The sequence below is a fragment of the Hyaena hyaena genome, unplaced genomic scaffold, assembly GCF_003009895.1.
Source record: "Hyaena hyaena isolate Hyena2069 unplaced genomic scaffold, ASM300989v1 scaffold_61, whole genome shotgun sequence".
Taxonomy (NCBI): Eukaryota; Metazoa; Chordata; class Mammalia; order Carnivora; family Hyaenidae; genus Hyaena; species Hyaena hyaena.
In genome coordinates this window covers 4,323,378-4,350,430 of record NW_024080693.1, presented here as the reverse complement: position 1 = coordinate 4,350,430, position 27,053 = coordinate 4,323,378, and the positions used below count along the sequence as shown (strand labels likewise).

General features: G+C 53.8%; 1 protein-coding gene across 1 annotated transcript; it reads left to right on the top strand.

The window, feature by feature from the left end:
• The first annotated feature begins 878 nt into the window (after nt 1-878).
• VSTM2B (V-set and transmembrane domain containing 2B) lies at nt 879-25,605 on the top strand. The gene is made up of 5 exons (XM_039231943.1): nt 879-1,067; nt 1,621-1,805; nt 2,740-2,769; nt 4,152-4,632; nt 25,355-25,605. Exons 1-5 carry the CDS (start codon nt 986-988, stop codon nt 25,441-25,443), a joined length of 867 nt encoding a protein of 288 aa, XP_039087874.1. The 5' UTR covers nt 879-985; the 3' UTR covers nt 25,444-25,605.
• Nucleotides 25,606-27,053: the final 1,448 nt, after the last annotated feature.

The following is a 27,053-nucleotide window of genomic DNA, read 5'->3' as shown; positions in this document are numbered from 1 at the left end:
CATGGCCTGGGCCTGGGACAAAGAGCGGTGCCGCTCTTTGCCCAAACTGGGGTAAGGAGTTGAGGGCGGGGGTCTGCGGAGAGGGCTGCGGGGCACGCAAGATAAGCGGCCGTCTCAGGCGAGGGAGATTGGGAAGAAGCCAGGGAGAGTTTGGGTGGGAGGACCCCCAGCCAAAGCGGGTGCTGGGCGGGGCTGCGCTCCAACCACAGAGACAGTGGTCCCTCCAAGCGACCCCTGCAGAGGGGTCGCTCTGGGGCGGGGGCGGTGCCGGCTGTGGAAGGGGAGCGAAGGGCGGGGGTGATGCAGCGGCAGAGGCGGCTCCGAGCGTAGCCACTGACCGCCCCCTCCCTTTCCCCTTCCCCTCCCCCTCTCCCCGCCTCTCTTCGGCTCTGGGTCCGCCACGCCGGACCGGCTCTCCCCGCGCGGCACTGGGTCGGACGCCAGATCTGCGCGCCGCGGCTGAGCGCCCACTCGCCTTGCGGAAAGAGCCGCGGAGGGACCAGCGGGGGCGGCGGCGGGAGAGCTCGGCGGGAGCCGGAGGAGGTGGCAGTCGGGAGCCAAATCATAAGGAGACTGGGAAGCAGAAGCTCGCAGCTCTGAGGCGCGCACTCCCTTGGCAAAGGATGGGTCCCGGGGCGGCCCAGCCTCTGCCCGGCCCTCCGGGCAGAGACTGAATTGCGGTTCCCCATCGTCCTGTGAAGAGCGGGATAGAAGGAGGCACGGACAGATCACTAGTAGCCTCCCGGCGGGACCTCGCGTCCTGCGCCCCCCGCGCAGCGCCCCCCGCCGGAGCCGCGCCGGGCAAGCGGGCGAGCGAGCTGGGCTGATTGGCGGCCGCCGGCGGCCGGGGGAGGGGGCGCCGCGCGGGGCCATGGCAGGCTCGGAGGCGTCCTAGCCCGAGCCGGAGCCGGATCCGAGCCCACGCTGCTGCCACCGCCGCCTCTCCGCGCCCGGGCCCCCGCCGCCGCCGCGCCCCCCGCGGGAGATGGAACAGCTGAACCGGCTCGGCGCCCTCGGATACCTGCCGCCTCTACTGCTACACGCCCTGCTGCTCTTCGTGGCCGACGGTGAGCGCGGGAACTTTGCTGCTTCGGGGGGCTCGGGGGAATCCCTGCTGGGGCCGCCAGAGCCAGCCCGTCTTGGTCGCCAAGGAGCAGGAGGAAGAAGAGAAGGGGAAGGCTTCACGGTCTCCAGCAATCCCGGTGTTCAGTCTGGGCCCAGAGGGGTAGGGGGAGGAGCGCAGCGAAGGGTCGCTGCAGCTGCGGCGCTCGAGCCAGGGTCATTCGGAGCCGGACAGGTGCTCGGGCTGCGGAGAGGCGGCTTGCGGGGAGCAGGAGTTGGTGCGCCTCAGCCTGGCTCCGGCAGTGCGGCTGGGCGCGGGGTAGAAGCGTAAGCCGCCCCTGCTGCCCCGCAGGATCTGGAGGGAAGCAGCCTGCCGCGGTAGCTGGCCTCTGCTAGGTCCCGGCAGCTGCTCCACCAAACTTCGCTAGCGCCTGGGCCACGCTTGTGGCTTGGGGGTGGCAAGCACCAGGCCAACGAGCCGGGGACGCACCGTCTCGCCGGGTTGCCTCAGGCCCCCGCCCCACAACTGGTCACGCCTCTCTCTTCCCCCGCCCCCAGCTACATTTACCGAAGTCCCCAAAGATGTGACAGTACGGGAGGGAGACGACATCGAAATGCCCTGCGCGTTCCGGGCTAGCGGAGCCACCTCGTACTCGCTGGAAATTCAGTGGTGGTACCTCAAGGAGCCGCCCCGGGAGCTGCTGCATGAGCTGGCGCTCAGCGTGCCCGGCGCCCGGAGCAAGGTAACTCGCCGCCCACGCGGCGCCTGCGCTCACCCGGCTCAGGCCAACGCGGCTGGGGTAATCCTGGCGGAGAAGGCAAGGCGCGCACTGGTGGAACAGCCCATCTCCCACCTTCCCAGTCCCCAGAGCATCTTCAACAGCAGCATTTGTTACCCACAAATCCTGGTAATCCTTCTCCTTTCCCTTAAAACCTCCCGAACTGCAGCCTAGCCGCTAAAAAGCCACCCCTCATCCAGTTCCAGTGCTCTTGCTTGCTGACTGGCTGAGGGCTCCAGAGACAGATGGGTGCTGGGTCCTGAAAGAAGACCACTTGGTTGGGCCAGGCTCTCCCTGCCCTCTGCTACTCCGAGGTCCCAGGGACACAGGGCCAAGGAGTTAAGCTCCTCTTGGCTGGGTTCCAGAGGCCCGCAGTGCACCTCCAGCTCCCACAGGATCAGACGGAAGGCTCCCACTGTCAGTAGGCGTCTTAAACCAGTCTCTTACACACACACACACACACACACACACACACACACACAACTGCCCTCTACCCAAGGTCCCACCCAGAGTTACTGCTCACTTCTCCCTCTGCCTCCGGTCCAGTTACACCGGCCCCTCCACCCAGCTTTCTACGGGGTTTAGAGAAACATTGCAGGGAATGGGGATGCTCCAGGGAGGGAAATGAGCCTTTCTTCCCACCCTGGTGGCAACTCAGCCTTTCCTCTTTGGCCGGCAGGTGTGCTGGGGCAGCTCCTCCTAGGCCAAGCACCATGCTTCCTTCCGGATAAAACTCCAGGAGATCCTTATGTCCTTTGTGCCCTCAGCCCCGGCCACTTCCCGAGCAGTTTCAAATCCTAGCCCGCCCGTGGAGAGTCCCCTTGCCGAAGGCGCATCTGAGTTCCCGGAGCCTGAAGGCCGAGAGCCTAATGTGTCTCTCTCCCTCTTTGCATTTTAGGTAACAAATAAGGATGCAACTAAAATCAGCGTAAGTGTGGAGCCCAGCGCGGGCCGCGGGAGACCCCTTCTGGCCGCTTCGCGCCCCACATCTTCCTCCCTCTTAGAAAGGCTCAGCGGCCGCGCGGTGTAGGGCCGTACTCGCAGCCCTGCATTGTCGGCTGCTTGGCAGGTCGGGGCGCCATCTGTCGCCGCTAGAGGATTCCAGTTCGCTTTTGTGTAAATCAAGGGTCCCAGACCTGAATCCCCTTTCTCCGTTCAGCGCTCACCTGTAAAACCCTCCTTCGGCCGGCGCGTTCAGGCCCCTGCGCATCCACTTGCCTCTGCTCTGCGGGCATGTCTCCCAGCAACTGGAGCGCGCTGCTCCTTGCGCTGGCAGCGACCAGGGCTCCGACGGTGGGCCCACCCCCCTCCGCGCGCGCGCACAGACGCACACACACACACACACACGCACACACACACACACATCCGGCCCCCAGGCGGCGCCCTCCGCCGCAGCCCTCCCCTCTGCCTGGGTTGCGGGTCCGGGTGCCCGGCTCTCGCTCCTTGTGGGGGAAGGTGTGGGGCGGGGGGTGGCGGCGCTGCGAAGGGCTGGGGTCGTGGGGTTCGTAACTCAAGGAAGAGATGCGCCCACGCTTCCCCAGCTGGAGCGTGGAAGTATCAGGGCCTGGAGATCACCAGGGCCTCATCGTGCCCTCGGTTCCGAGGTGAGGGCCCCGGGGTGATTGCTTGTCTCCGACTCCTCCAGGCCGCGGGGGAGGTGAGCTCGGTGGGTCGGGAGCTTGAGGCTGCCCCGCTGGAAAGCAGACTCCAAAGTAGCAGAGCTCTGGGGGCCCAGCACCAGCCTCATTGGTGCCTCCTTGGGAGGGCGGAGGTTTAGCTGTCAAGGGCTGGGGGACAAGGTATATATGTGTACTCAGAGCAGAGTGGCTGTCCTTCCAGCATTACTCAGGCCCTGCGAATTTCAGAGTAAAGGAACGTTGGTTTGAGTGGAGGTGAAGGACTGGGCTTAAGGCCGTGCGGCAGAGAGTGGTTAGCGACAGGAGGCTGAGCCTGAAATTTCTCCAAGGTGCAGGAGGGAGGAAGGAGGGGTAGGCTCTGCAGCTCTGAAGGACAGAACAGTAGTGTGGCAGGAGGAGGCAACGTGATGAATTCGGTTAAGATGATGGGGACACGATGCAATGGGGAGGGCCATCCAAGGTCCAATCAGGGTTGGAAGCCCCATGCCACTAGGGAGCCACGGAATGAAAGGAAAACTGGGCTGTGATCGGCAAACCTGCGTGCAGAGGTGTTGGGGTGCTGTGGCATGGGGGCGCAAAGGCGGAGCTGGGCGCACCGGCACCGCGCGGCGGGAGAGCACGTCGCGGACCCTTCCGTCCCGGTCCTCTGACCCCAGCGCCCGCTCTCTTGCAGACCGTGCGTGTCCAGGGCAATGACATCTCGCACAGGCTGCGGCTGTCGGCCGTGCGGCGGCAGGACGAGGGCGTGTACGAGTGCCGCGTGTCCGACTACAGCGACGACGACACGCAGGAGCACAAGGCCCAGGCGCTGCTGCGCGTGCTCTCGCGCTTCGCGCCGCCCAACATGCAAGCCGCCGAGGCCGTGTCCCACATTCAGAGCAGCGGTCCGCGTCGCCACGGCCCCGCCAGCGCCGCCACCTCCAACAACGTGGGTGCCCCAGGCGCCGCGGGCCGAGCCACCTCCGACCCCGGCCGCGGCGACAAAAGCCCGCCTGCGGGGAGTCCTCCTGCCGCCCCAGGTCCCGGAGTCCCCGAGGCGGCCGCTGCCTCCGCGGCCCACGCAGCCACCACCACTGTCGCGGCTGCGGCCGCTGCTTCGTCGGCGTCACCGCCACTGGGCCAGGCGGTCCTTCTGCGCCAGAGGCAGGGATCAGGTAAGGGCGTGTGCAAAGAGGGGGCTCTCTCGAAAGGAGCTGCGGGAACGCGGTCCTAGGTGGCTCGGTCGGAGAGGCAGCTCTGCTCTGACATTTGCGTTTGCCTCGTGGTTGGTAGCTCACTTGGGTGCGCCCGAGGCAAGTTTTTTGCAGCCTCACCTGGGTTCTCTTCCTGTTGTTTCCTGTTTCTTGCTGGTTGCTTGGAAGCGTTCAAGACGTGTATTTATGAAGGGGGGAGGGGTGGCCTTGCCCGAACTCCGGGTTCCAGTAGGCAAGCGGCTCCCGTGTGGGGAGCCCTCTCATGAGTTTGGAGACCTGGACCCTTTTCTCCTGGAGTCCTTAGAGCCTAGAGGGTGGGACGCTAGCACCCAGAGTGGAAGGAAGTAGTTACCACTCAGGCACTGTGTGTCTGAATGCTGAGCTACTGATGGAACGGACTTCCTCCAAGGCTATGTGGTTGGGGCTGGCTGTGTAGCCTCTGCTCTCTTTGTCTAAGTCCAGAATGGTCCTAAGCACAAGCTGTGCTATAAATAGTGCCTTTTGGGCCCTCTTGAGGGGTGGGGAGGGAGGATAGAGCCTTGTCATTGCCAAGAGGGCACCACAGGTTAAGAACTGCTTTCCTAGGGAGACAAAAGAACTGGGGAAGATAGAGGTGGGCAGGCAGAGGGGAGTCAGAGAGCAGGAAAACAGACTGATTGCCAGGGCAGGCAGCTCTGGGACAGAGTAGGTATCATTCCTGGAAGACTGAGAAAATAGCCACTGAAATCACTTTGGTAAGGGTTAATTCTTTCAGAGAAAAGCTGCTGTAGAGAATGGCAGGGCAGTTTTTAAGGCCCGGGACTAGAAGTGGTATATATTACCTCCACCCTCACCTTTTGGCCAAAACCCAGCCGCTTGGTGCCACACAGATGCAAGGTTAGCTTAGGAGCTGTTTTTCAACCTCCTCTCTTCTGGGTAGAAGGACAGTATAAATCTCTGTTTAGCACACATTAGGTGTTCTGGAAAAGTGGTTATTGACTTGTGATTGGTTTAGTTGGATAATAATAATAAAAAAAAAAACCACCTCTGCTCCACTCTTCTGGGATGTTCTAAGACCATGAGTAGAGTGGCAAAGCAGAGGATTTGGAAGGCAGATGTGTAGTCATGCTTCCACTGCTTACTGGCTGTATGACTTAAGCAAGTGGCTTAACATGTCTGAACATAGTTCTTCATCTGTAAAATAGAATGGTAATCCTTGATCTCAGAGGCAGCTGAGTATGGAAATGTCTATGTAAATGTTCATTGTCATCACCGTGGTCATTACCTGCTCTGGCCAGAGAGGAGGGGATAGGGGAGATACAGCTGAGTGGCTGGCAGTTGGAGGCCAAGCTGCTGAGGGCCCTGAATGTCCAGAGGACCCAATAGAGACCATTAAAGGCTTTGGTCAAAGAAGCATTATATGAAAGAGATCTTTGAGAATGAATTTGGTAGTGCTTGCAAAAGGTATTAATGAGATGAACGCCATGAGCTCATTCTTGCTTGAATCTCCCTCTCTGCCTGGCCAGAACCTTGATACCTTGAGCCAAACAAGGCTGATCTGATGGTGCCTGGCATGGCTAGTCAGATATTCAGTCTCGGGGCTGGCCACAAGGGGGCTCCAGGGCAGCTCATCCCCACAACAGGGAACCTACCTGTGGAGGGTAGCGCAGACAGTACCCTTCTTTCTGGAAGATCTGGGGGTCCTCACATCAGTTCAGTTCTGATGGCACAGTGCCCAGGACCTCCAAGCAGGTGGGGCCTTGGGGGTCTGCCAGTCACAGGATGGTATTTTAATGCCCATATTGATCAGGGCAGCAGTCCACGCTGGGGGTCCTCTGCCCTCCCATGGAGTGGCTTGCAGTGTACATTTACCTCCAGAAAGCACAGCCAGCTGGGCTCCCATCATGGCTGGCAGGGCAGTGCCACCAGGATGGGGGTATGGTGGCCCCTAAGGCCTCTGTGACCCCAAAACTGTTGCCAGCTCCTGAATAGGCCAGGAATCCTGTAGACACATCTCAGAAAGAACCCCAGGTTTCTTTCCAACTCCCAGTCAGAAGGTCAGAAGGTGGGCCTTCTGCCAATAGATCAGAAAGCCTACATCTTCCTGTCTCCAGTTGAAGGTCATGGGAGAGTCATGGTGTTGTGGGCGCCTCTGGAGAAATGGGTTAGCCGACTTCTAACTCACAAACATATCCAAATGGCCTTGATCCTAAGGAGGGACCCATGCTGTCTTAAGTGTCTCATCCTCCCCACCACCCAAGGCCACCCAGCCTTGGGGTTGTTGATGGAGCAAAGTCTGAAGACTGTGTTTTGGGTGGCAGGCATTAATAACCTTTCTGTAGGGCTGTGTTGTTGAGCAGTGTGTGGTCCTGCTGAGCCTCCCTGTGGTGTAGCAGGCCAGCGGATCACCCAGAGCCGCCAGCAGCAGGAGCTGGAGAGAGAGCTTGAGACAGTGACCTCGGGCTTGGCCTCCCCTGCTCAGATTTTAGCAGCCTGGAGAGCAGGAGACCAGGCAGGACCGCTGCCACCTGATTCACAAGCAAGACTGTTGACAGAGTCTATCAGTCAGGGTGCTTGGCAAAGCGAATGGCACATTCAAACAGGGTCATGGGGGAGAGGCAATGAGAGTAGTTTTTGAAGGTGTGGACAGGGTTAGAGCAGCCAGCGAAGGATGAGTGCCAGTCCCCAGGGCTAATGTCAGTGGAAGCCATTAGCACCCTTAATGGCAAAGGGGGAGTGACTAGTATAACCCAGAGGGGCTCACAGGATGGAACAGCCTGCCTGACAGGAGCTGCGACCTTGGTAGAATGGCCCAGCAAGGACCTCACCTTTCTCCTGCCCTCCAGTTCCTGTCAGGGCCTCCCATGGCCAAACCCTCCTCAGAGCTGTGGGCAAGGGTGCTGGCTGATGTACCCTATACAGACCAGTGCCCAGGGACTCAGAACAGAGTGGAGAAAGACGGATGGTGGATCAGGGGGGTGGGGCACAGAGGGAATAACCCGACTCTCAGAGAGAGGAAGATATGTTCCACCCCAGCTCCAGAACAAACCCAAAGGTTTGACCCAGGCCTGGGTCAAGTGGCCACTCCAGGTCTTTCAGAATAGCAGCCTCAAGGGTGGTCCCTGTCCACCTCCCCAGACAGTCACTGGTTAAGTGATTACTCCTGGAAGAAGGTCAGAAGAAGTCCCAGACAATACTGTGTCACTCCATTTTTCAAGCAAGCTGCTTTGGTAATGCCAGGAAAGGGGTGGGGTCTGGAGGGGGTAGGTACTGACCTGAATCCCAGACCCTTCAGTTTCTGCACAGCCAGACCAGGAGACCCTTCCTGTGTCCCGCATGCATCCAACACAGCCAAATACATATTTGTACTAAAAGTTTATGTGCAAAAACATTCATTTCACGTCTCATTTGTCAAGAGACATTTTGATATTTGTGCTTAAAAATAACATGGGCTGGATTAGCACAGCAGAGCTGGCACAGGAGACCAGGCCCCTTCCTAGCCACGTTCTCGTAAATCTGGCTCCTGATTAATCTGAATGCTGACCTATTTTATAGGAACACTTTGTTGCTGATTGCCATTTCTAGAAAAAAGAGGGGGAGAGAGAAAAAGAGAGAGAGAGAACAAAACAGAGTATCTTCCAGACAAACCCTTCTCATCCGGAAAGGCACCACAGTGAAGCCAAGTATGCCTCAGAAGAACACAGTTTGCAACTGAATGGCTTGCTTGTTGGCCAGAGGATCCCTTCTGCAGGGGGCCTGGGGCTGGGATCTGTGGCAAGTGAACCTCTAATTAGCCTCAAGGCTCTGGTTCCAGGGAGAGGTGCCTGGGCCCCCACAGAGAGCCGGCTGATGTGGCAAACTGCTGCCTGGTGCCCACACTGGCTCTCAATATTTCATTTCCTAATGAGAGAAAGACAGCCAAGGCCATGGGTGTGCCGACTTTAGAGAGGCTCTTACTGCTGGGAGCCATCAAGGGGAGCAACCTTGGGTGTCTCCATGGCAACTGTAAACCATGACTGAAGGGTGCTGTGGATAAGGTGAAGACATTCACTCTCAACCCATGCCTCTGTGGACGACAGAGCTGGTGGAAATGGTGCTGCCTGACCGGGGACAATGTCCACAGAGCTGGGACAGTCTCCAACTAGGCCAGCCAGACCGGGCAGCAGTCACCCAGTGTTCCCATCTCCCCGGACCCAAAAGGACCCAAAAACAATTGCCTCAAATAAACAATCCATTCTTCCCTCAAGCTCCGATGTGACACGAGGATCATAATTAAAGAGAAAATAAATCTGGCACGATTTGTCCCAGAGAAGAGAGGGAGAGGCTCCCTGTGCATCCTGAAAGAGAAAATTAAAGGATTTCATAAAGAAAATGGCTGAGCCTCACAGCTGGCAAGAGATGCCTGCGTCATCCCTGACAGCAGCAAACCTGTGTGATTATTGGCTGCATGGCATCCTCTCCCTCATCAGCCGGTCACATGATTGCCATGAGCAGGAACCGGCAAGGCTAGCCATGGCCCCAGCTCAAGAGTGGCAAGGGCGCCCATGTATCTCCTGGACAAAGCTGTCTGTGTTGGGGGGAGTCCCAGGAGGGGGTAGCCCTACAGCTAAGGCAATCAGAGGAGGCTTCCTGTAGACAGTGTGCAATTTCTGACCTGAAGGGACACCTGGGACTTCCTGCTTAGGTAAGTCCTGTGAAAGTTTCTGGAGGCCTCTCCTCCCTCCCTATCCTGTACCACATAAATGGAGAAAGTCACGCCGAATGGAATGGCATTTGTCTGCCAGTGAGTGGTTAGCCAGCTCACTGCGTGGCCATTCTCTCCTCAGAAGGGAGACCCCAAACTGAGGATAAAACAGCTACACTGTGGATTGCAGTGAGGATAAATAACACTTGCCTTTTACTGAGCACTGATTATGTGCCACACGCACATATACCAGGTGTCCCTCCTTTCTGCCATTCTCCATAACTCCTCCTGCCTCATTTCATCACACAGTCCCCTCTCCAGGGCCTAGTCCCTTTTCCCCAGCTGGGGTGTCAGCCCCCACAAGAAAAGCCGAGAGCTGGCCTTTCTAAATGTCACTGGGAGCCAAACCCACCACGGAGCTTCTCATTAAATACGCCAGGTGCACATTTTTAAAGCTCTGAATATTAAGGATTCCCCAAGCATCTGTGGGGATAAATGAGGTCAAGTGCTTTTGTAATACGATATTGATTAGTTCTGCCCCATGTGGACCGAGGCAAGGACTTGGTTATGGTCTAAACCCCTGAGCTTTATGGGAGATGCCGGGTTGGTTTTAACACATCTTTGCAGCACAGGAGGAAAAAAGTATTATCTTTTGTATTCCCCCATGCTTTGCTGCCTGCTAGCAGGCATCTCTCAGAAACTCATATCTGAAGTGTGAGAAGCTTCTCTTTGTCTTATGTAAGGGCTGCAGGAGAGTTTGAGACCAGCAGACAGACCCAGCTCCTGTAACTGCTGATCCCCACCTGTTCTTAAAGTGTGACAAAACTCCTTCCCTGGGCTGGGGCTTCTGGGGAAATTAGCCTGCTTGTCAGTGGCTCTGGTGCTCTTGGGGAAGGTGTGCTGTAAATACCAAGATGACTTACCCAATTTGTCCTACTCTGGGTGATGGGCTGGCTGCTATTATGCAGCGAGTCTTGGAAGTGGTCACCAGAGGGGCTCAGCAGCTGCCCCTCAGTAGCCAGTGAGACCTGTGCCCTCCATGCGATGGCCCTCGAGAGGCAGGCCTTGTGAAGTCCTGTGTCTGAGTTGGCATTCCCAGGGGAGGCTGTTTCTAGAAATTATTGGTTGTTCTGTTCTGCATTACCACTCCCTGGGCTGAAACATCAAAGCTACTTTGGACTGTCTTCTGGTGTTTATGGTTCAAGAGGAATGGTGGGGGTGGCGGGGGTGGGTGGTGTCTTTCTATACAAAATAGAGCCAACGTGGATATTTCAAAAGCTTTCTCCCCACCTATAATCCACCTACTTAGCCACCCCTGGGGGCTTTGCTCTGTCCAGCTCAGAAGGGACCATCTTGCCAGCAGGGCTGCCATGGGGAGCAGACCACTGGCATCTATGGAGGTTAACTGTACACAGGGCGCCTCCTGAGTGCACCCAGCTGGACACCTGGTGCCCATTAAGGGACAAGCCTGGGGGAAGGGGCCTGAATGAAGTCGGCTCTCTCAGGAGCTGCCTGTTATGGTGGAAGAGACAAAGCGTAAACCCAAGAGAGGCTGAGAACAGTTCAGGAGGAAGTTTTCCTCACCACCTTTTCCAGACATTTCTTTCTTCCTCCTGACATTTCAAATGTTCCTCACTGCTCAGCTAGCTGGCTCATAAGCAAGCCAGGGTTGGGTGCCACCACACCCCCCCTACTTCCGGGCCCCATACAGCCCTGACCACCCAAATATCACAGCATGTGCATTATCCTTCTTAACCTTTTTAAGTACTGTGCATGAGTCCAACCACTTGCAATCAAATTCCAATCTACGCACCCCACATGTGATTTCTATATCTGTTCTCATCTCAATGGCGCCCATACTGGTGCCAGGGAAAAAGTGACAGCATCAGAGGAAGTAATCCACAGGAAAAGTTGAGCTTCAGGAGGCCTGGCACCTAGAAAATGTTCCGCAGATGTTGGTTCTTGTTCTCTGCGTTATTTGCGAGAATGGCATTGACGGTCCAGGATCATTTCATGGTGCTCCGATCTGAGACCTCACTCCGAGACATTTCTCCCTCTGCACATTCTGTGAGCATCATAGAGCTAAAGGTGATGGAAAGAAGCTGAGGAACTTCAGAACAGAAAGTGCCTTCAGATTACAAATGGCTCAGCGGGTTGCTATTTTTGTCCTTCTCTCCGTGCCACGTGGAGGGGGAGGGTAGGAAATGTGGAAGATGCCACGTCCTCGTCCTTGCCTGGCTGTGGCTATTTGCAGTGAGTTAGGAGCTTGTTGGTGAGCAGGGACAAGTGCGTCATGGTTTCTCACATACTGCCCCGAAGTTACACCACCACCTTTGCGCACCTGCCTGGAGGCCTCACTGTGCACCTGTGTTACACCTGATCTTGCTTCACTGCTCTCTAGGTTGCTGACAGCAGGGAGGCCATTGTAATGGGAGGAGGAGGGGGCCCTTTGGTGGCTGGAAAGAGAAGTTCTGAAGAGAGGCTGGTGTTTGCAGCCCTGGACAAAAGCCTCTCCACGGGAGAAAGGAACAGAAGGAACAACCCCTTCAGTGACAGTCAACTAGCTGGAGAGGAGGTGCCCCATGTCCCCCTCACTGGGACTCTTACCAGTAGAAGTAGAGTAGATTTTGTGGGAAAACCCGGTGCCCCACAGGGATGAGCCTGTGAAGTGATGGGGCTTGGGACCAGTGTCACAGGCTTGGGCTTGCACTGCCTCTTCCATGTGAGTGCCTGCGTTTGTCTTTCCTGTTCACACGCTACGCAAATGTCCCCACTGTGGCTCATGGTGCCTGCTGGCTGCCAGCAAAGGTGCTGCTTGGCACCCCAAAGACCAGTGGGGGGAAGGTAGGAGAAAGACCACCAGGAGATGGTGCTGGGAGCATAGCAGGCTACTTGCAGAGTCAGAAGACCAGCGCCTCTCCTGCCCTGCCCCACGTGAGCCCACACAGGCTCACCAGAAAGGAGGCCCACTTATTCTTACTGGCTGTCGCTAAAGACAGAGAGCCCCTCACTCTGCTGATCCCTGGTCCCCTGCCCATCAGCTCTTCTCGGGAGGACGTCAGTTTTCTTTAAGCCAGGAAAGCCCAGCTGCAATGTTAGTCCCCTCATAACAACTTTTATTACAATTGATTCTCATACAAATGACACTTGGCCCAGATGAAGGATCTTTAATAAATCCTGGGGGAGGAAGAGCTGACATCATGTCATGGCTCATGCTGAGCTGGGGTGGTGGTTCTTGGCCAACTATATCTGGTCTGGCCAGAGCCAAGGGGCAGGGGTCTGCCCAGAGCATGAGGTAGACCCAGCCCCTGCCTCAGGGATGAGCTCACAGTCTCACCATGGTGGTCAGAATAAGCAAAAAATGCTTTGAGAATGAATTCAGGGCTTAGCTGGGGCACAAGAAGGGCTCAGAAGAGGTGGCACCAGTGGAGATCACTTCATAGAAGGGATGAAGTCTTTCCACTCTGAGCACCCAAAGGGCTCTGCTGCTGTCTCAGGGCCCCCAACGTTTCTTTCCCTGTCATGGAGTCAGTGCCTAGCTGAGTAGCCCATCCAGACTGATGCCCCAGGGAGGCAGGCCCAGTTCCTTCTCATGTCTGTATCCTCCCTACTCCATGTTCATTGGACCTGGCACTAGTTCATACATCCATTCAACAAATGTCCAATTGGGCATCTCTTATGTGCAGGAATTGTGCTAGGTATGGAGGACACAATATGAATAAGACCTACAAGGTCCTCAGAGTCTGATAGAAGGAGAAACAGACATTGGCCAAATAGTTGCACAGTAAGTGGAAATTTATACCCATGGCTGGTTACCCTAAAGGAGAGACCCATGGGCTACAGGCATTAAGAGCAGAGGGAATTGACTCAGTCAAGAAAGGGTCCTTGAGGAAATGACACTTGAGCCATAATCTGAAAGATGGTTAAGGATAAAGAGAAGGGGTAAAGGAAGTATGTAGAGCCTTCAAGGAAGAGGGGGTGGCATGTGCAAAGATCCTGTAGCAGGAGGGGGCAGGAGAGTATAAAAGCCTGACAAACAGTTACTATGGTTGGGGCAGCAAAGGAAGAAAAGGAACAGAGGGAAATTTAAGTGAAGAGTAGTTCAGAGTGCAAACTCCACAAGGCCTATGGTAGAGATGGGAGCTTTGTCTTTGTCCTAAGGCAACAGCATGGGGAGCAAGTGGGTGACAGGGCATGATGTTTCTGGAACTGACACTCTGGCTGCAGTGTGAAGATTAGAGAAGTGGGGACAGAGTGGATGTGAGGAAACCACTTTAGAGGCAGTGATCCAGCTAAGAAATGACAGGTTTTGGACTACTTGTTTGGGTGGATAGGTGAATAAACAAGTAGCTGGTGGCTGAGTGAAGGGAAAGATCTGAATGGATGAGTGAGAGAGGAGGGGATGAGTGGAAGGAAGGATGAGTGGACGTGTGGATGATTGGATTGAAGGGTGGATGGATGTGAGAATGGATAGAAGAAATAGATGGGAACGGATAGAAGGATGAGTGGAAATGTGGATGGATGGAAGGATGCGTAGATGGAAGGATAACTGGATGTGAGAATGGATGGAAGGTGGGTAGATGGAGGGATGAGTAAATGTGAGAATGGATGGAAGGATGGGTGGATGGATGGGTGGGTCAATGGAAGGATGAGTGGTGGTGTGAGTGGATGGAAGGATGGGTGGATGGGTAGGTCAGTGGAAGGATGGAAGAATGGGTGGGTGGGTGGATGAGTGGGTGGATGGGTAGAAGGAAGGGTGAATGAGGTGTGGATGGGTGGAAGGAAGAATGTGAATGGGTGAGTGGGGGATAGAAGGAAGGATGAGTGGTTACATGGATGAAACAGGAATGGGAAGATGGGTACATGTGGGAGACAAGTTGGGTATTGCAGGATTAATGGCCTTGGGCTGCAGACATGCCCAGCATTGGCATTCCCCACATGTTACACTGCATTCTCAGCCCATAATCTTCTAGGAGAGAGGCCACAGTGAGAAAGGTCCCAAGTGGTGGCGTGGCACAAACTGACTAGGCCCAGAATTCCATGCCATTTTGCTTCTCCCTGCAGTCCCCAGGCCACAGTAAGATGGACAGGGTGAGTGGACACAGCCTGCCCCAGCTCCTCCAACACCTCAGCCTTTAGAAGGCACCAGCATCACTCCCAGTGAAGGACATGAGCGGGGGCCTTTCCGTCTGCTGAACACTGGGCACTCTGGCAAATGCAGCCTGACCAGGACTTGCTGATTATTGTCCATGTAAAAGTTAATGTGGATACATATTTTCAAGCATCTAAAAAATCAAATCTCCAGGTGGGCAGATGAATAACTGTATTCGCATTAAAGACTAATGTAACAAAAAATACACAAGGCAATAATTCATAATGCATGCTACTCTACAGAGTCATATTTTAATGCGTGACATATCCTGGGCAGCTCCTCTGTGCTAATTTTATTTAATGAGCACATGTTCTAGAATTTTCAGAGCACTATCCCTGGGCAATTAAAATGTGTTAACCTTTTCAGTTAAATTGTGTTTCTAAAGAAAAGTCCTTAGCGTGAAACAGAAAGAAATATCTAGGCACCGTCGAGGCAGAGCCTAGAGGAAAGGATTGCTATTGTGTCCCACCAATGCTGGACTTGGGGGCCTCCAGGGCTTCCTCCTTGGCCCTCAGGGCTCCTGTCTGTCACTCCTCCTCGTCATGGCCATGCCCAGCTCCACAGAGTGGGGTGAGGAGGCTGAGACTTGGACCCACACATTGAGCAGCCTTCACTGAACCAGCACTTAGTGAGTGCCCAATGTTTGCCTGAGCAAAAGGATCTGGGGCAGACTCTGTGTCAAGGGACATGAAGTTTATGGAGGGGACATGAGGGATTTAAAAAGGCCAGGATGCCCCATAGAGGGGCAGGGTCCACTCATTTGAAGCCCTAATAGATCCTCCATTCCCTATCTGTATAATGGGCACACTAGTACTCCAGCATCCACAGGTCTGTGGGTTTTAGATCTGGAAAGGGTCCTGGAGAGCCTCTCATGAATGACTCCCACACAGTGTTCCTTGGAACTCTCAGCCCCAGCCCTACTCCCAGCTTCAAACAGAGTTATTCTGTTTTTCTAATGGTTTGAAATATCAGGGTTCCATGCAGCAATTAGCTTAAAACAGGGGTTCTACTGCTTTAGAAGATCTAAAAGCAACTGATATAGTCCAAATATTTACATATATATATATAATATTTAAGTATACAAATTATACAGAGTTTACAAATATGTTTATATATGCCACCTTCTTTTTTAAAAAATTTTTAATGTTTTATTTATTTGTGAGAGTCAGAGAGAGACAGACGAGCAGGGGAGGGGCAGAGAAAGAGGGAGACACAGAATCTGAAACAGGCTCCAGGCTCTGAGCTGTCAGCACAGAGCCCGACGTGGGGCTCAAACCCACGAACCATGAGATCATGACTTGAGCCAAAGTTGGACGCTCAACTGACTGAGCCACCCAGGCGCCCCTATATATGCCACCTTCTAAGGAAAGAATTTGAAGTGGCTTTCAAAGCTGCATGTGACATAATAGGACAGAACATTTTTAATGAAGAAATTGGAATAAAGGGAAAATGGTGAAATTACTTTGAGGAAAAGTTGAACAAAGAGATGTGTGCACACAGTCTTGGGCACTTGAAAGGTCAGATCAGTGTGACAGCCATGGGCCTGAAGCACCAGCTTGTATTTGAAGATGAAAAATGAGATTCCAAATGTGAAGCAACTGGTGGATGTCTGGTGCATCGTGGATGCTTACACTAGCGGGGGACACTTAAGAAAGACTTTCATTCATTCTTTCGGCAAATATTTAATGAGCACTGTGGGGTGTGGGCAGGGTGGTGGGAGAGAGGAGTCGAAAGGTAAACCTTCCATGGCCGCCAAACACAACTGGGAAGACTCAGAACTTGCTGTAAAGCCCATAGGGTGCAGGGAGCCTCCAGATGGAGATTGGGGGATGCAGTGTCTGAGGGATGCCTGGGGGTGCAGAGGATGCAAATAGGTAAATAGGCAGGCACGGGGTGAGCAGCACAGATGCTGATGGGGGTGTAAGGGAAAAGTGAAGGTGCAAGGTGGTCTGGGGTGGGGCCAGGTGAGGAGTTAGGTCTTCAGCCTGGGATGGAGCCCCTGGGGGTACTGGGGGTGGGGCATGACGTGTTTATACGTGACATGTTTTTGCGTTTGAAAAGGGTACTGTGGCCTCTCTCTGGGCAGCTAAACTCTGTTCAGAGTTAGTGGATGTGGGTCAAGAACATGGCCCTGTCAAGAGAGAGCTGATGTGGTAGAGGGAGGGCCGAAGGACCAGCAAAGGTGGGCCGGGGAGAGAAGTGGAGAGTGAGAACTGTCTTGGAGGCCACCTTGTAAATGCCTTTGGTCTGGGCTGGGCCGGGAAGGGTGGGTGGGCTGTGGGCAGTCAGAGGAGACAGGATAGGGCTGACTAGGAAGTGGACAGCATGAGTGGCCTCTGTGCAGCGCCCCAGTGTACTGGAGCTGGGGGCACCTGAAGCATCATGGAAGCAGGTGAGACAGAACTATCCCTAGGGTGGGGTCAGGAAGAGCCTCCAGCAGGCTAAGGTACCTAGGTTCGAGTCACAGTTACCAGGGAGTCACTGGAGATTAACTCCTGTATCTGTACTGCCTACCAGCTGCGAAATTTTAGGAAAGCCACTTAACCTCTCTAGGTCTCACCTGTGAGAGGGGAGAGTGGCTTTTACCTCCTAAGACCAGTGAGAGGGTGAAAGAAGAGAATTTTCTTGCACTGAGAACCTGGAATCAATTGCCTGTTAGCATCCTGCAGACTCGGGGCTCAGAGAATCTGGATGGGCAGTGAAGGATCCCCCTGAGACCTGGGCCCATCACTGAGGCAGGCCCTCCCCACCCCCCACCTGGGGAGCACCCTGATGCTCACTGTAGTCTGGGCTACCCCTGGCCCTGCCAACGCCAGCCTCCTGACCACACAGAAAGATCTGTTTACAATTTTCATTAAGTGACACCATTAAAGGATCATTTGAGGCAAGGTCTAATTTCAAAAGAAATAGGAAGCTGGACAGGTGTTCACAACAAAGTTGGCTGCATTAAAAAGCTATCATGAAGGTTAAAATACAGAAAAACATCTCATCCACCATGATGTCTCCCTAGGAAGCAGCCTGGGGATGGGGTCAAGCCGAGGCATCATGGAAAGGATCCTGCTCTTTGGTCCTGAGAGGTGGCATATGTGGTGGGTAGGTATGTGGACGGCAGCCACACTGTCTGGGTGCAAGTCCAGGCTTTGCCATTTCTCTTAGTGTGGCCTTGGTAGGGCTAGGTTTAACAAATAAAAATATAGGACTGCCCCCCCCCATTCAATTTGACCTTCAGATAAACAGGAGATAGCATTTTAGGTTAAGTAGGTCCCATGCAGTAGTTGAGATATACATGTACTTAAAATGATCCATGGTTTACCTGAAATTCAAATTAAACTGGTGTCCTGTATTTTCTCTGGCAACCCTAGGCCTTGAGTACTTCACTTCACATCTCTGGACCTCAGTTTCCTCACCTGTAGAATAGGGATAAAAGAGTTAACTCCTACAGCTATGAGGATTGTATTTAATGTGACATACCTGTGACAATGCCTGTCCTAACAAGAGCTAGCTAGCTTTGCTGTGGTCATTCTGAAGCTGCTTGCCTCTGTCTGCATGGGCCTGGCTGGGTCTGCACCCTGCCATCCACTTCCCATTGCTGGTCATCTGCTCCAACAGCAAATAGCCATTCCCCACTGGGGGTGGGGCTGCTTGCTGGGGGCAGAGGAGAAGAGGAGGTCTGAGACCAACCCTCTGGTGCTTGAGCTTCCAGCAAAGCTGGAGAGATAGGACTTGTTGTAAGAAAGGCATTTATGGGAGCAGGTGAGGTGGGGGGGAGGGGAGAAGACAAAGGGCCGCATGAACAGGACTGACATTTGTCCCAAGCCCTCTGTGCCTGGGTACTCAGGGAGGGCTTCCTGGAGGAGGTAGTGCTTGTTCCAGGCTTGAGGCACAGGTCAGAACTAGACAAAGGAAAAGGAGGTTCTGCAAGGTGAGCCCAGAGTCCGCTGTAGGCGCTTATCAGGAACAGTGGGCTGGCGTGTAGGTCAGTTGGCAGGGAGCAGCAAAGGCAAGATTTGGGGGTGTCACAGAGAAGCCCAAGCCATGGCACTGAGCTGGCAGCTCTTTCTCCTGTGGACAGAGGGGCCCCATCAAGGTTCTGCACCTCAGGAAGGGTTCTTGGGTGTCTCTGAAGAAGGGAGGTGAGCAGTGGGTATTGTGGAGACAGGAAGATGCTTTAGGAGGTTACTCAAGCTGTGGCAGGGAAGAGAAGGCACAACAAGCAATGGCTTACTTGAGTGTCCCACACCTGTCTCTGCCCCGCTTTGCCCCCGGGAGTTCCTAGGCTCCCCCACTGCCTGGACACTGAGGCTGCCAGAGGATAGCTTGTCTTTGAACCCAGGACCTGGGCAGGCCAGGTCAGCAGGGTTGGTCAACATGGGACCAAGGGACCCACATTCCATCTGCGCTCCTGCATCTCTTCATCCAACACTCAGCTCTCCTTCCAAATGTCTCTGTTTCCTTTAAAGCCCAACGGCACTGGTGGCGCCCAGTTTTTGCCCTAGTTACCTGCACACATTAATTTTATGGCAGAAATTAATTCTGTCCAATTCTGTTAGTGCCCGGTTATTCCTTGCTGACTCCCTTTGAATAAATATCCATGAAGAGGCTTTAATTAAAACGTCAACAAGGATAGCAGCCTCCTTGCAAGGCGGCGTCTTCCCGCTCAGCTGTGGCTGGGCTGCCTGGCCCGCTCAGCACAGCGTCTAGGGGAGGCAGAGAGCCGTGGGGAGGTGGATGCAGGCGGCCATGGGGAGGCCAGGTGTGTCAGAGCAGGGAGGGCCAGCTTCACACAGTGCCGTACGAACCAAGACAGGACCCTGGCCAGGCCTCCTGGATGTTGCAAACTCAGGCCCCGCTGAGGGCCAGGCTGGTGGTGGAGATGAGTGAGACTGGCTGGGCAAAGGAAGCTCCAACTGCTTGAGGGCCAGAAAGGGAATTAGCAGCCACCCTGGGTCCCCTGGGGGGTCAGGAGCAAGCAAGGGACAGCAGATTCCTGCCAGAAGAGCAGCCAGCTACTGGTCATGTAGCTTGGAGGAAACCGTGCCCAGGGTTGCTGGGATGCAGGCCCTGGCAGTAGACACCCAAATTTGTATTTTCATATAAAGTCTCTGAGTTTTACATGTTGGATTATAATTTATAATCTTTTACAGTTTTTATTTATTTATTTTGACGGAGAGAGCAAGCAGGGTAGGGGCAGAGAGATAGGGAGAGAAAGAATCCCAAGCAGGCTCCACACTGTCAGCACAGAGCCTGAAGTGGCGCTCAAACTCAAGAACCGTGAGATCATGACCTGAGCCAAAATTAAGAGTCAGACACATAACCCACTGAGCCACCCAGGTGCTCCTATAATTTATAATTTTTATTTTTTTTAATTTTTAATGTTTATTTATTTTGAGAGAGAAACAGAGTATGAGCAGAGGAGGGGCAGAGAGAGAGGGAGACACAGAATACGAAGCAGGCTCCATCCAAGCTGTCAGCACAGAACCCGATGCAGGACTTGAACCCATGAGCTGTGAGATCATGGCTTGAGCCGAAGTCCAACACTTAACTGACTGAGCCACCGAGGCACCCCAATTTCTAATTTTTAAAACTGTGTATACCAAGGCAGACCCCTCTGCAGGCAAAACTGAGACTCCCTCCAGTGACCATCTTCCTTTCCTCTCTTTTTCCTGGCTGTTGCCCCTGGGCTCTGCAGGAGATGGTGATTTATAGCCAGTGAGGTGGGGCTTGAGAAGCAGGTGGGGTGGAGAAGAGGAGAGGCCAGCCCCCAGGAGTGCCCCCGACTCTGCCCTCAGCTCTGGCCTGGTGCTTCCAGATCCTGGGCATCTCCACTGTGGCCAGGGTGACCCCTCATGCCCTCTCTGCTTGACCCCACAAGTGCCTCTAAAGCCAGAGAGAAGCCTCTTGACGCCTGCCCTGGGTTGTTCTAAGAGGGCATCCTCTCCTTCGGCTGGGATTTGGCCATCTGCTGTGGGTCCGGGATGGGCAGGGAAGGACCCAGGCCACTGATGGCAACAGGAGTGAGGGCCAGTCCAGACAGGCCCCCGTCCCATGTCTCAGTGCAGGTCCAAGGCCAGCACATGAAGGATACCCACATGGAGTCTGCTGCCTCTTCTCTGACTTTGAGGCAGAGGAAAAGGGCAGAGGCCCAGCACTGAGCATGGACTCCGAAGGAAGGGCCTCATCCACGGCACTCATTTGGCTTCCTACGTTTTTTAGCCAAGAATCCTGTATTTAAAAGATGTGTTGTGACAGCATAAAATGCAGAACGTTCATGTGGCCTTGCTCTGTGTGACACAGAGGGGACTGTCCTCAAGATCCCCATCACAGCCCTTGTCAGGATACCCATGCTTATTGGTGGAATGGCTCTGTCCATGGAGACTGGACTAGTTCTCTGGTCCTGTGGTCAGCTTGTGAATGTTCTAGTGCAATGCTGGAGGGGGAAAGGCCAAGCATTGTGCTGTGGGCCCTCAGAGGGAACCTCTAACTTAACCCAGGCCGTGAGAGCTGGGACCTGCCTGTTATCTCTTTCTGTAGGTAGAGACAGGCCTCCAATGTATCTGAATTTTATTTACTCTTTACAAAGTTGAACTAAATTGTAGTTTTCAAGCTATAGCACAAACAAACACAAAACAGCCTCTGAGCAGCCGTGTACTCTGAGGGGCACTATTTGCAAAGCCCTGACCCAGGCTGGCCCCGCCACTAGAGCAAGCAGACCGTCAGCAGGCCCGCGGCTCCCTCCTGCCCGTGGCCGGCATGGCAGGAGCTATAGACCACAGCAGGCCAGACATTACCCCTGAAGCATCCATGACCCTGGGAAGGACAGGCAGAGCACGTGGAAGGAGGACAGTGACTTCTCTGGCTAGTGTTCCCACCGGTCAGCTGGGGAGCAGCTTACCATGCTCCTGATGCCCATGGAGCAGGGACGTCCCCTCAGCGCATCCACACCTGTGGGAGTCTGAGACAGAGTGGGGGTGAGCAGCTGCTTCCCCTGCAGGCACTGCCCCACCAGGAGCCAGACTCATGGGCTTAGCCTCCAGCCAGTGCAGGCCAGGGTCCCAGAGGATGACCCACGCATCATTGCTTCACTTTTATCATGAGGCCTCAAAGCTTCTGTGTTGTTCTCTGACAGGGCTTTTGGCATTCTGCCATTGCCGTGTAAATGGAAAAGTGGGATTTCCCAGTCAGAAACAGCTTGGCTGGTGCCTTTGCAGTGCCCATGGGGGCTGAGTGCCCCCACTGTTTTCTTTGGGAGCCTCTTAAATGGCTCCAGCAGGTGTCTTATCCCGTTCACCATCTCAATGATAAAAGCTAATATTCACAGAGCCAAAGCAGCTTTGATTTCTTTAAGAATGATTAGCAAAACGACGATCCTTGTTAAATCAAAGAATGAATCAGCCACTATTCCATCAGAGGGCTTCCCTTACCTCTGATTTTCCAGCCTGATTTCAAGCAGCCTGATTTTCTAGCCTAATCACGATGAATAAACTTCTGCGTGTTCCAGTGCTATTCCTGGTGCTCTTGGGAAGGGAGGAAATAGATACAGAGACGTTAGCATCCAGACACAGCAACCTCATAGGAACATAGCCATCTCCACACTGCATAAGAGGCCAGGATAGGAGCTCCTACCTCAGCTGGGCCAAAGGCATCCTCCTGGCCCTGCCCTGGAGGGTCCAGGCGAGACCCAGACAACAGTGGGAAATCCTGCCTCACTCCAGGAAAGCGGAGACAGAGACTGAGGCAGCAGATGCCGGGGGCGGAGTGGGGTGCCAGCGGACTGGCAGCCACATGCTAAACAATGGTTGATCTTGGAAAATCTTCCTCTTGAGAGAAGAACAACCACCCATATTATATTTTCTCCAATGCTTTTCCGAAAAGTAGTCATGTTACCCTTCTCAGTTAGATCTATTTGCAAAGCAGCTGACTCTGTTTGAGGCACTGTTGTTTACATGATTGTATAACAGAGGACTCTCAAATCCGGTGGCTTTGGTATAACATGAAAACCATTTATTTAGCTCGAGATCCTGTGGGTCAGTTGGGAAGCTCTTCTGCCCGTCTCTTCTGGGCTCATTCCTGCTCCTGTGGACAGCTGCCCTTTCTTTTGAGGGCTGACTGGGCTAGAGGGACCCCAGCTGGGACATGCCATGGCTTTTATCCTGCAACAGGCTGGCCCAGGCTTGTTCACAGGCAGTGGGTTACAAGAGGCACAGCGGAAGGGCAAGCCTCAGTGGACAAGCACTTTTTAAGCCCTTGCTTGCTTCACATTTGATAATATTCATTGGCCAAAGCAAGTCATGTGACCAAGCCCAGCGTCGCAGAGTGGGGGCACTATCACAGGGTGTGGATGCTGGGATAGCAGAGGTGAGGAGGAAGGAGATGGTGGCCATTTTTGCAATCTACCACTGCGATCTTGCTTGATCTGGACCCCAACCTAGAAAGACATGCCAAGCACATGTTAATTTTATGGAGCCATGCATATGCATATCCCCACTCAATGGTGTGTGGGGCACAAGGCCCAGAGAGGTAAAGGGTGTTGCCGCAGGTCACACAGCAGGCTTGCTTGAAAGACTCTCTCCTAGGTGCCAACCCACTGCCCCAGACCATCTCCCTTGGCCCCCTTTGTGGTGACGCTGGGCCAGGGAGTAGATGAGGTGCCAACCCAGGAGCCAAACCCTGGCTGGGGCCCGACAGACATCCACCAACAGAGACACCACAGGCCCTGGTGTTCACCCTCCCCAGGCGCTGGCCTCGGGAGCCACTGTCTCAGCCCCCCAGCACAGAGTGCAAGCTGCCTGTTTCAACCCAGGGTCTTTAGAAAGTCTTGTGCAATTTTAAAACTTTTCAACGTGAGTAGGTGATATTGTGACAGGGGGAAAGGCCAGTCAGCAAGTATCTGGAGGCAAATTAAAATGTCTCCTCACATCTCCTCTGCCCCCGGTTCCACAGACAACACTTCCCTTGTCCGGCTAGAGAGCCCAATTGCCATTCCTCCTGTCCCTGTGTGCCTTGAGGCTCCGTGTTCTACTACACACAGACATCTGCTTTCCGGGGCCTCAAGTGGCTGTTTCTGTCCCGCCTGCACCTGCCTGCATGTTGGGTTTGCAGGTGCGCAGACTTCTGAGCCAGGAGATCTGGAAGCCAATGGGTCTGGTCTGGCCACACAAGCCCTGTGGGCCCAGGAGGCAGCATTCTGCCAGCAGCACCCCGGTTCCCGTGCACCTGAGCCCAGGCACCTGGCCATCCATCAACACACCCGTCAGCACATCCACACTCATTCTTCCCAGCGATCTGTCGCAGTGAAAGCAGCAGAGGAGGATCCGAGTCTTGAGAGTGACCACCACTCCCTGGTCCTTCTCACTGACAGAAGGCGAGAGGCGGAATGTCAGCTCCGGCCAGGCTGCAAGGAGGGCCAGGAGCAACGACCGTGTGGAAAATTAGTGTCTGAAGAAGAAGGTCAGCACATTTGGATTTGTCCTGTCCTTGAGGCCACAGGGCCTCAGACTATGCATGGAAACAAGTAATGGTGGGCAAGATGTGCGCTGCCTACGGCCCTCACCCCCTTTCCATTCAGATGCTTGACCCCAGCCTGTGTTTCCCAAAATGGACACATGGATCTCTGGAGTCTCAGTGTGAATGGCCCCTGGATCATTTATCCAACCCCCTACTTTTACAAAGGGACACGAAGGCCCAGGACACAGTTACTGCCAGAACAAGACAGATTTGGGATTGGGGGAAACACCTGGGATAGAAGATGAATGGCTCTTCCAACTGGAGAGAGGGGGAGGTCATGGGTTCAGGCTCAGCCTGGTCAGGGAAGCCAGAAACCCAGCCTGCCTGGCTGCAGCTCCTGTGGGCAGAGAAGCAGAGGTGGCCACAGCCTCCGTACCATCTGCTTGGCACAGGGAGGAGCCTCCTGCCTCTCTCCATCGAGGCCCAGAGTTCCAGCCCAGTTGGCTGGCTGGAGTGAAGGGGAGAGAGGGGCCTCCAGATGGTACAAGTGAGCAAGGTGGGGCTAGAAACTGTTTACATTAATGCAGTCTGACCCTAAGCAGGTTGGCAGTGACAGTGATGTCATCCCCAAGGTTTGGGTAGCACTTCTTCCCTGGTTCCTCTCAGGACCCCTCGAGCATCCCACCTTCCAGGGAAATGCCTGTGGTTCTGGGGTAGGCTTTCCACCAGTTGCACAAGGGTCTTCCAGTAGATGCAGATCCCAACGACAGATGGGCAGGAAGCCAGGCAGGCAGCGTTAAGCCAGGGGCCCAAGTTAAGCAAATGCAAGTAACCTCCCACTAGAACAGTGCAAGGGTCACTCCTCCAGGAACCTAGCCCCCTTACCTCCATCAACCAATGATTTCTGAGTTCCCCACTTTGATCCCAAGGTAAGCTAGACTGACAGCGCATGAAAAGAAGACTCACAGGAACATCAGGATGCCTAAGACGGCATCTGTGAACACTAAGCTGTGTAGTTCAGGCAGGGGTTGAAAGGTGTGGAGTTGTGTGCAATCATGGAGCCTCCCTAGAGGAGAGGGGAAGCTGGGCTTTTAATGCAGAAGGCACTTTCCAGTACAGTACGGGGCGGGGGGGGGGGGGGGCAAATTGTCTGTTTATTTAGCTAAAATAACAACTCAGACTGCCAGGGATACTTTGTGTCTGACCACAGTAGGTTCCTAAAATGTGCGGTCTGTAAATAACAGATAGCAAAATGCTTCGTCACTGTGGGGAAGGACACCAGGCACCAGCTGAGTGCCAAGGTCAAGATGTCCAGGTTGGAGGAAGTCTCCTTCTCCTGGGTCTGCTGGTGGACACTAGGTTCTCACGAATCTGGCATTAACCATGCCCATTTTCTCCCTCCCCCTCCCCCTCCCCCTTCACAGGCACTGGCCATAGCTCCGCCACAGACCCGCTCTTGTCTCTGCTTCTTTTGGCTCTGCATAAGCTCCTTCGTCTGCTGCTGGGGCACTGACACACGCGGCCATCCTGGGCACCTCGGCTGGCCCACACGGCCTGCCCTGACCCGGCGTGAGGCACGCATCACCAGATGGACACAGAGAGACTGAGAAGCATGACCAAGTCCACATGGAAAAAATAAATCATATTTTTGGGGAAGTTACACAAATGTAGAACACCTAAAATAATGCATCTAGTTTCCAAATAAGATGGAATTTGGACCATGCGGTATGCATGGGATCAGTGATTTCTCTACTTCAATGTATTTTTCTTTTCTAAACTTTTCCTCCAAGTCTTCATTTTGCACGAACTGTTGAGCAGTTATCTTTAGGATACTATGTAAAAATGTTGGGTCAAAGCCTTTCTGACAAAGCAAAATATTTTTAGTAGATTTTTGTGTTTAGGAATTTTTTATTTACTTTTTTCTTTGGGGGCTTTCCTTTTTTTTATTAAAGTAAATTATTTCTTTTGAGACATTTTGATTAAAAAAAGATACATCTTATCATAATTAAAATTCACTGTCAATAATATTTATTTTTAAATAAAGATTGGAAACAAGGTCAGACACTTGTTTTTAAACTGTATTGTATATTGCTGAAAACAGTTGAATAAAAAACAGCTTTGAAATAACCTCTCTGCAGGCATGTATGAATGTTAAGCCCAGATGCCATGACCTCCTGTTCTTTGATGCCAGCTGCACCCTTGGCTGGATGCAGCCCAGCCTGCAGGACAGCCCCAGGCTCCTAGCCAAGGCCACACAGAGCAGACAGGAATCTTTCCCAGCCTCCACTAGGGACAGAAGACCTCATGGAGCCAGAAGTCAGAGGAACCCCCAGGCTGGGTCCTGAAGGAAAGAAGGTCCTTAGGGAGGGGACCACTTTTTCCCTCTTGATTTAAAGCAATTGTGCTATGCATTTGCCCATGGACAGATGACGTGACACAGCCAGGTGTATCCACTGTTACTGGATTTACTGCTAGTTTGAGGAGGAAATTTGGGGAGAAGATGGAACAGCTCTCACCCTCTCTTCATGCATGAAGAGATGGCTTTGAGCCTCTGAAATACATGTGTATAGGCAGGTGAAACATGTCTTAAAGAAACATACATGACTTGGGGCTGTTATTACTTCCATTATAGGATCACATTAGACAGCCAGGACCCATTGGGTTCATTAATCTAGCCAGTTTTTACGCAAATGTATTTGTCCTTGATGTTGCTCATCTTCCTGCATTCTGTGGCAGGCGGGGCCGTGTAACCAGCTCTGGCCAGTGAGTGGTGAGCAGAAGGGGTATGCCTGACTTCCAGACCCAGGCATTTGACTGCTAGTGCAAGACCCTTCAAAGCTTTCTCTCTCCCTCTGATAGGAAGAGAAGCAGTTTTCAAGACTAAATACCAGCCTAGGTCCTGAGCTTCTGCAGTAAGCAGAGCTCCCTCTCCTGGCCAGAACTGGAAATGCAGCACAAAGGCAAATCAACTTGTGCTGTTTCAAGCCACTGAGCTCATTAGGGCAGCATCCTCCAGCCTACCTCGACTGATTTGGCAAGGTACTGCCTATTTACATGAGAGAAAGCAAAAGTGCATTTGGATGACCCCCCAGTGTGGAGCTGAGGCACCGTGATGCACGTGAG

Coding starts and splice junctions, on each gene's coding strand:
- VSTM2B (XM_039231943.1), top strand. CDS start 986: ATGGAACAGCTGAACCGGCTCGGCGCCCTCGGATACCTGCCGCCTCTA. Junction 1,806..2,739: donor TGCCCGGCGCCCGGAGCAAG/GTAACTCGCCGC, acceptor TTTGCATTTTAG/GTAACAAATAAGGATGCAAC. Junction 2,770..4,151: donor AGGATGCAACTAAAATCAGC/GTAAGTGTGGAG, acceptor GCTCTCTTGCAG/ACCGTGCGTGTCCAGGGCAA.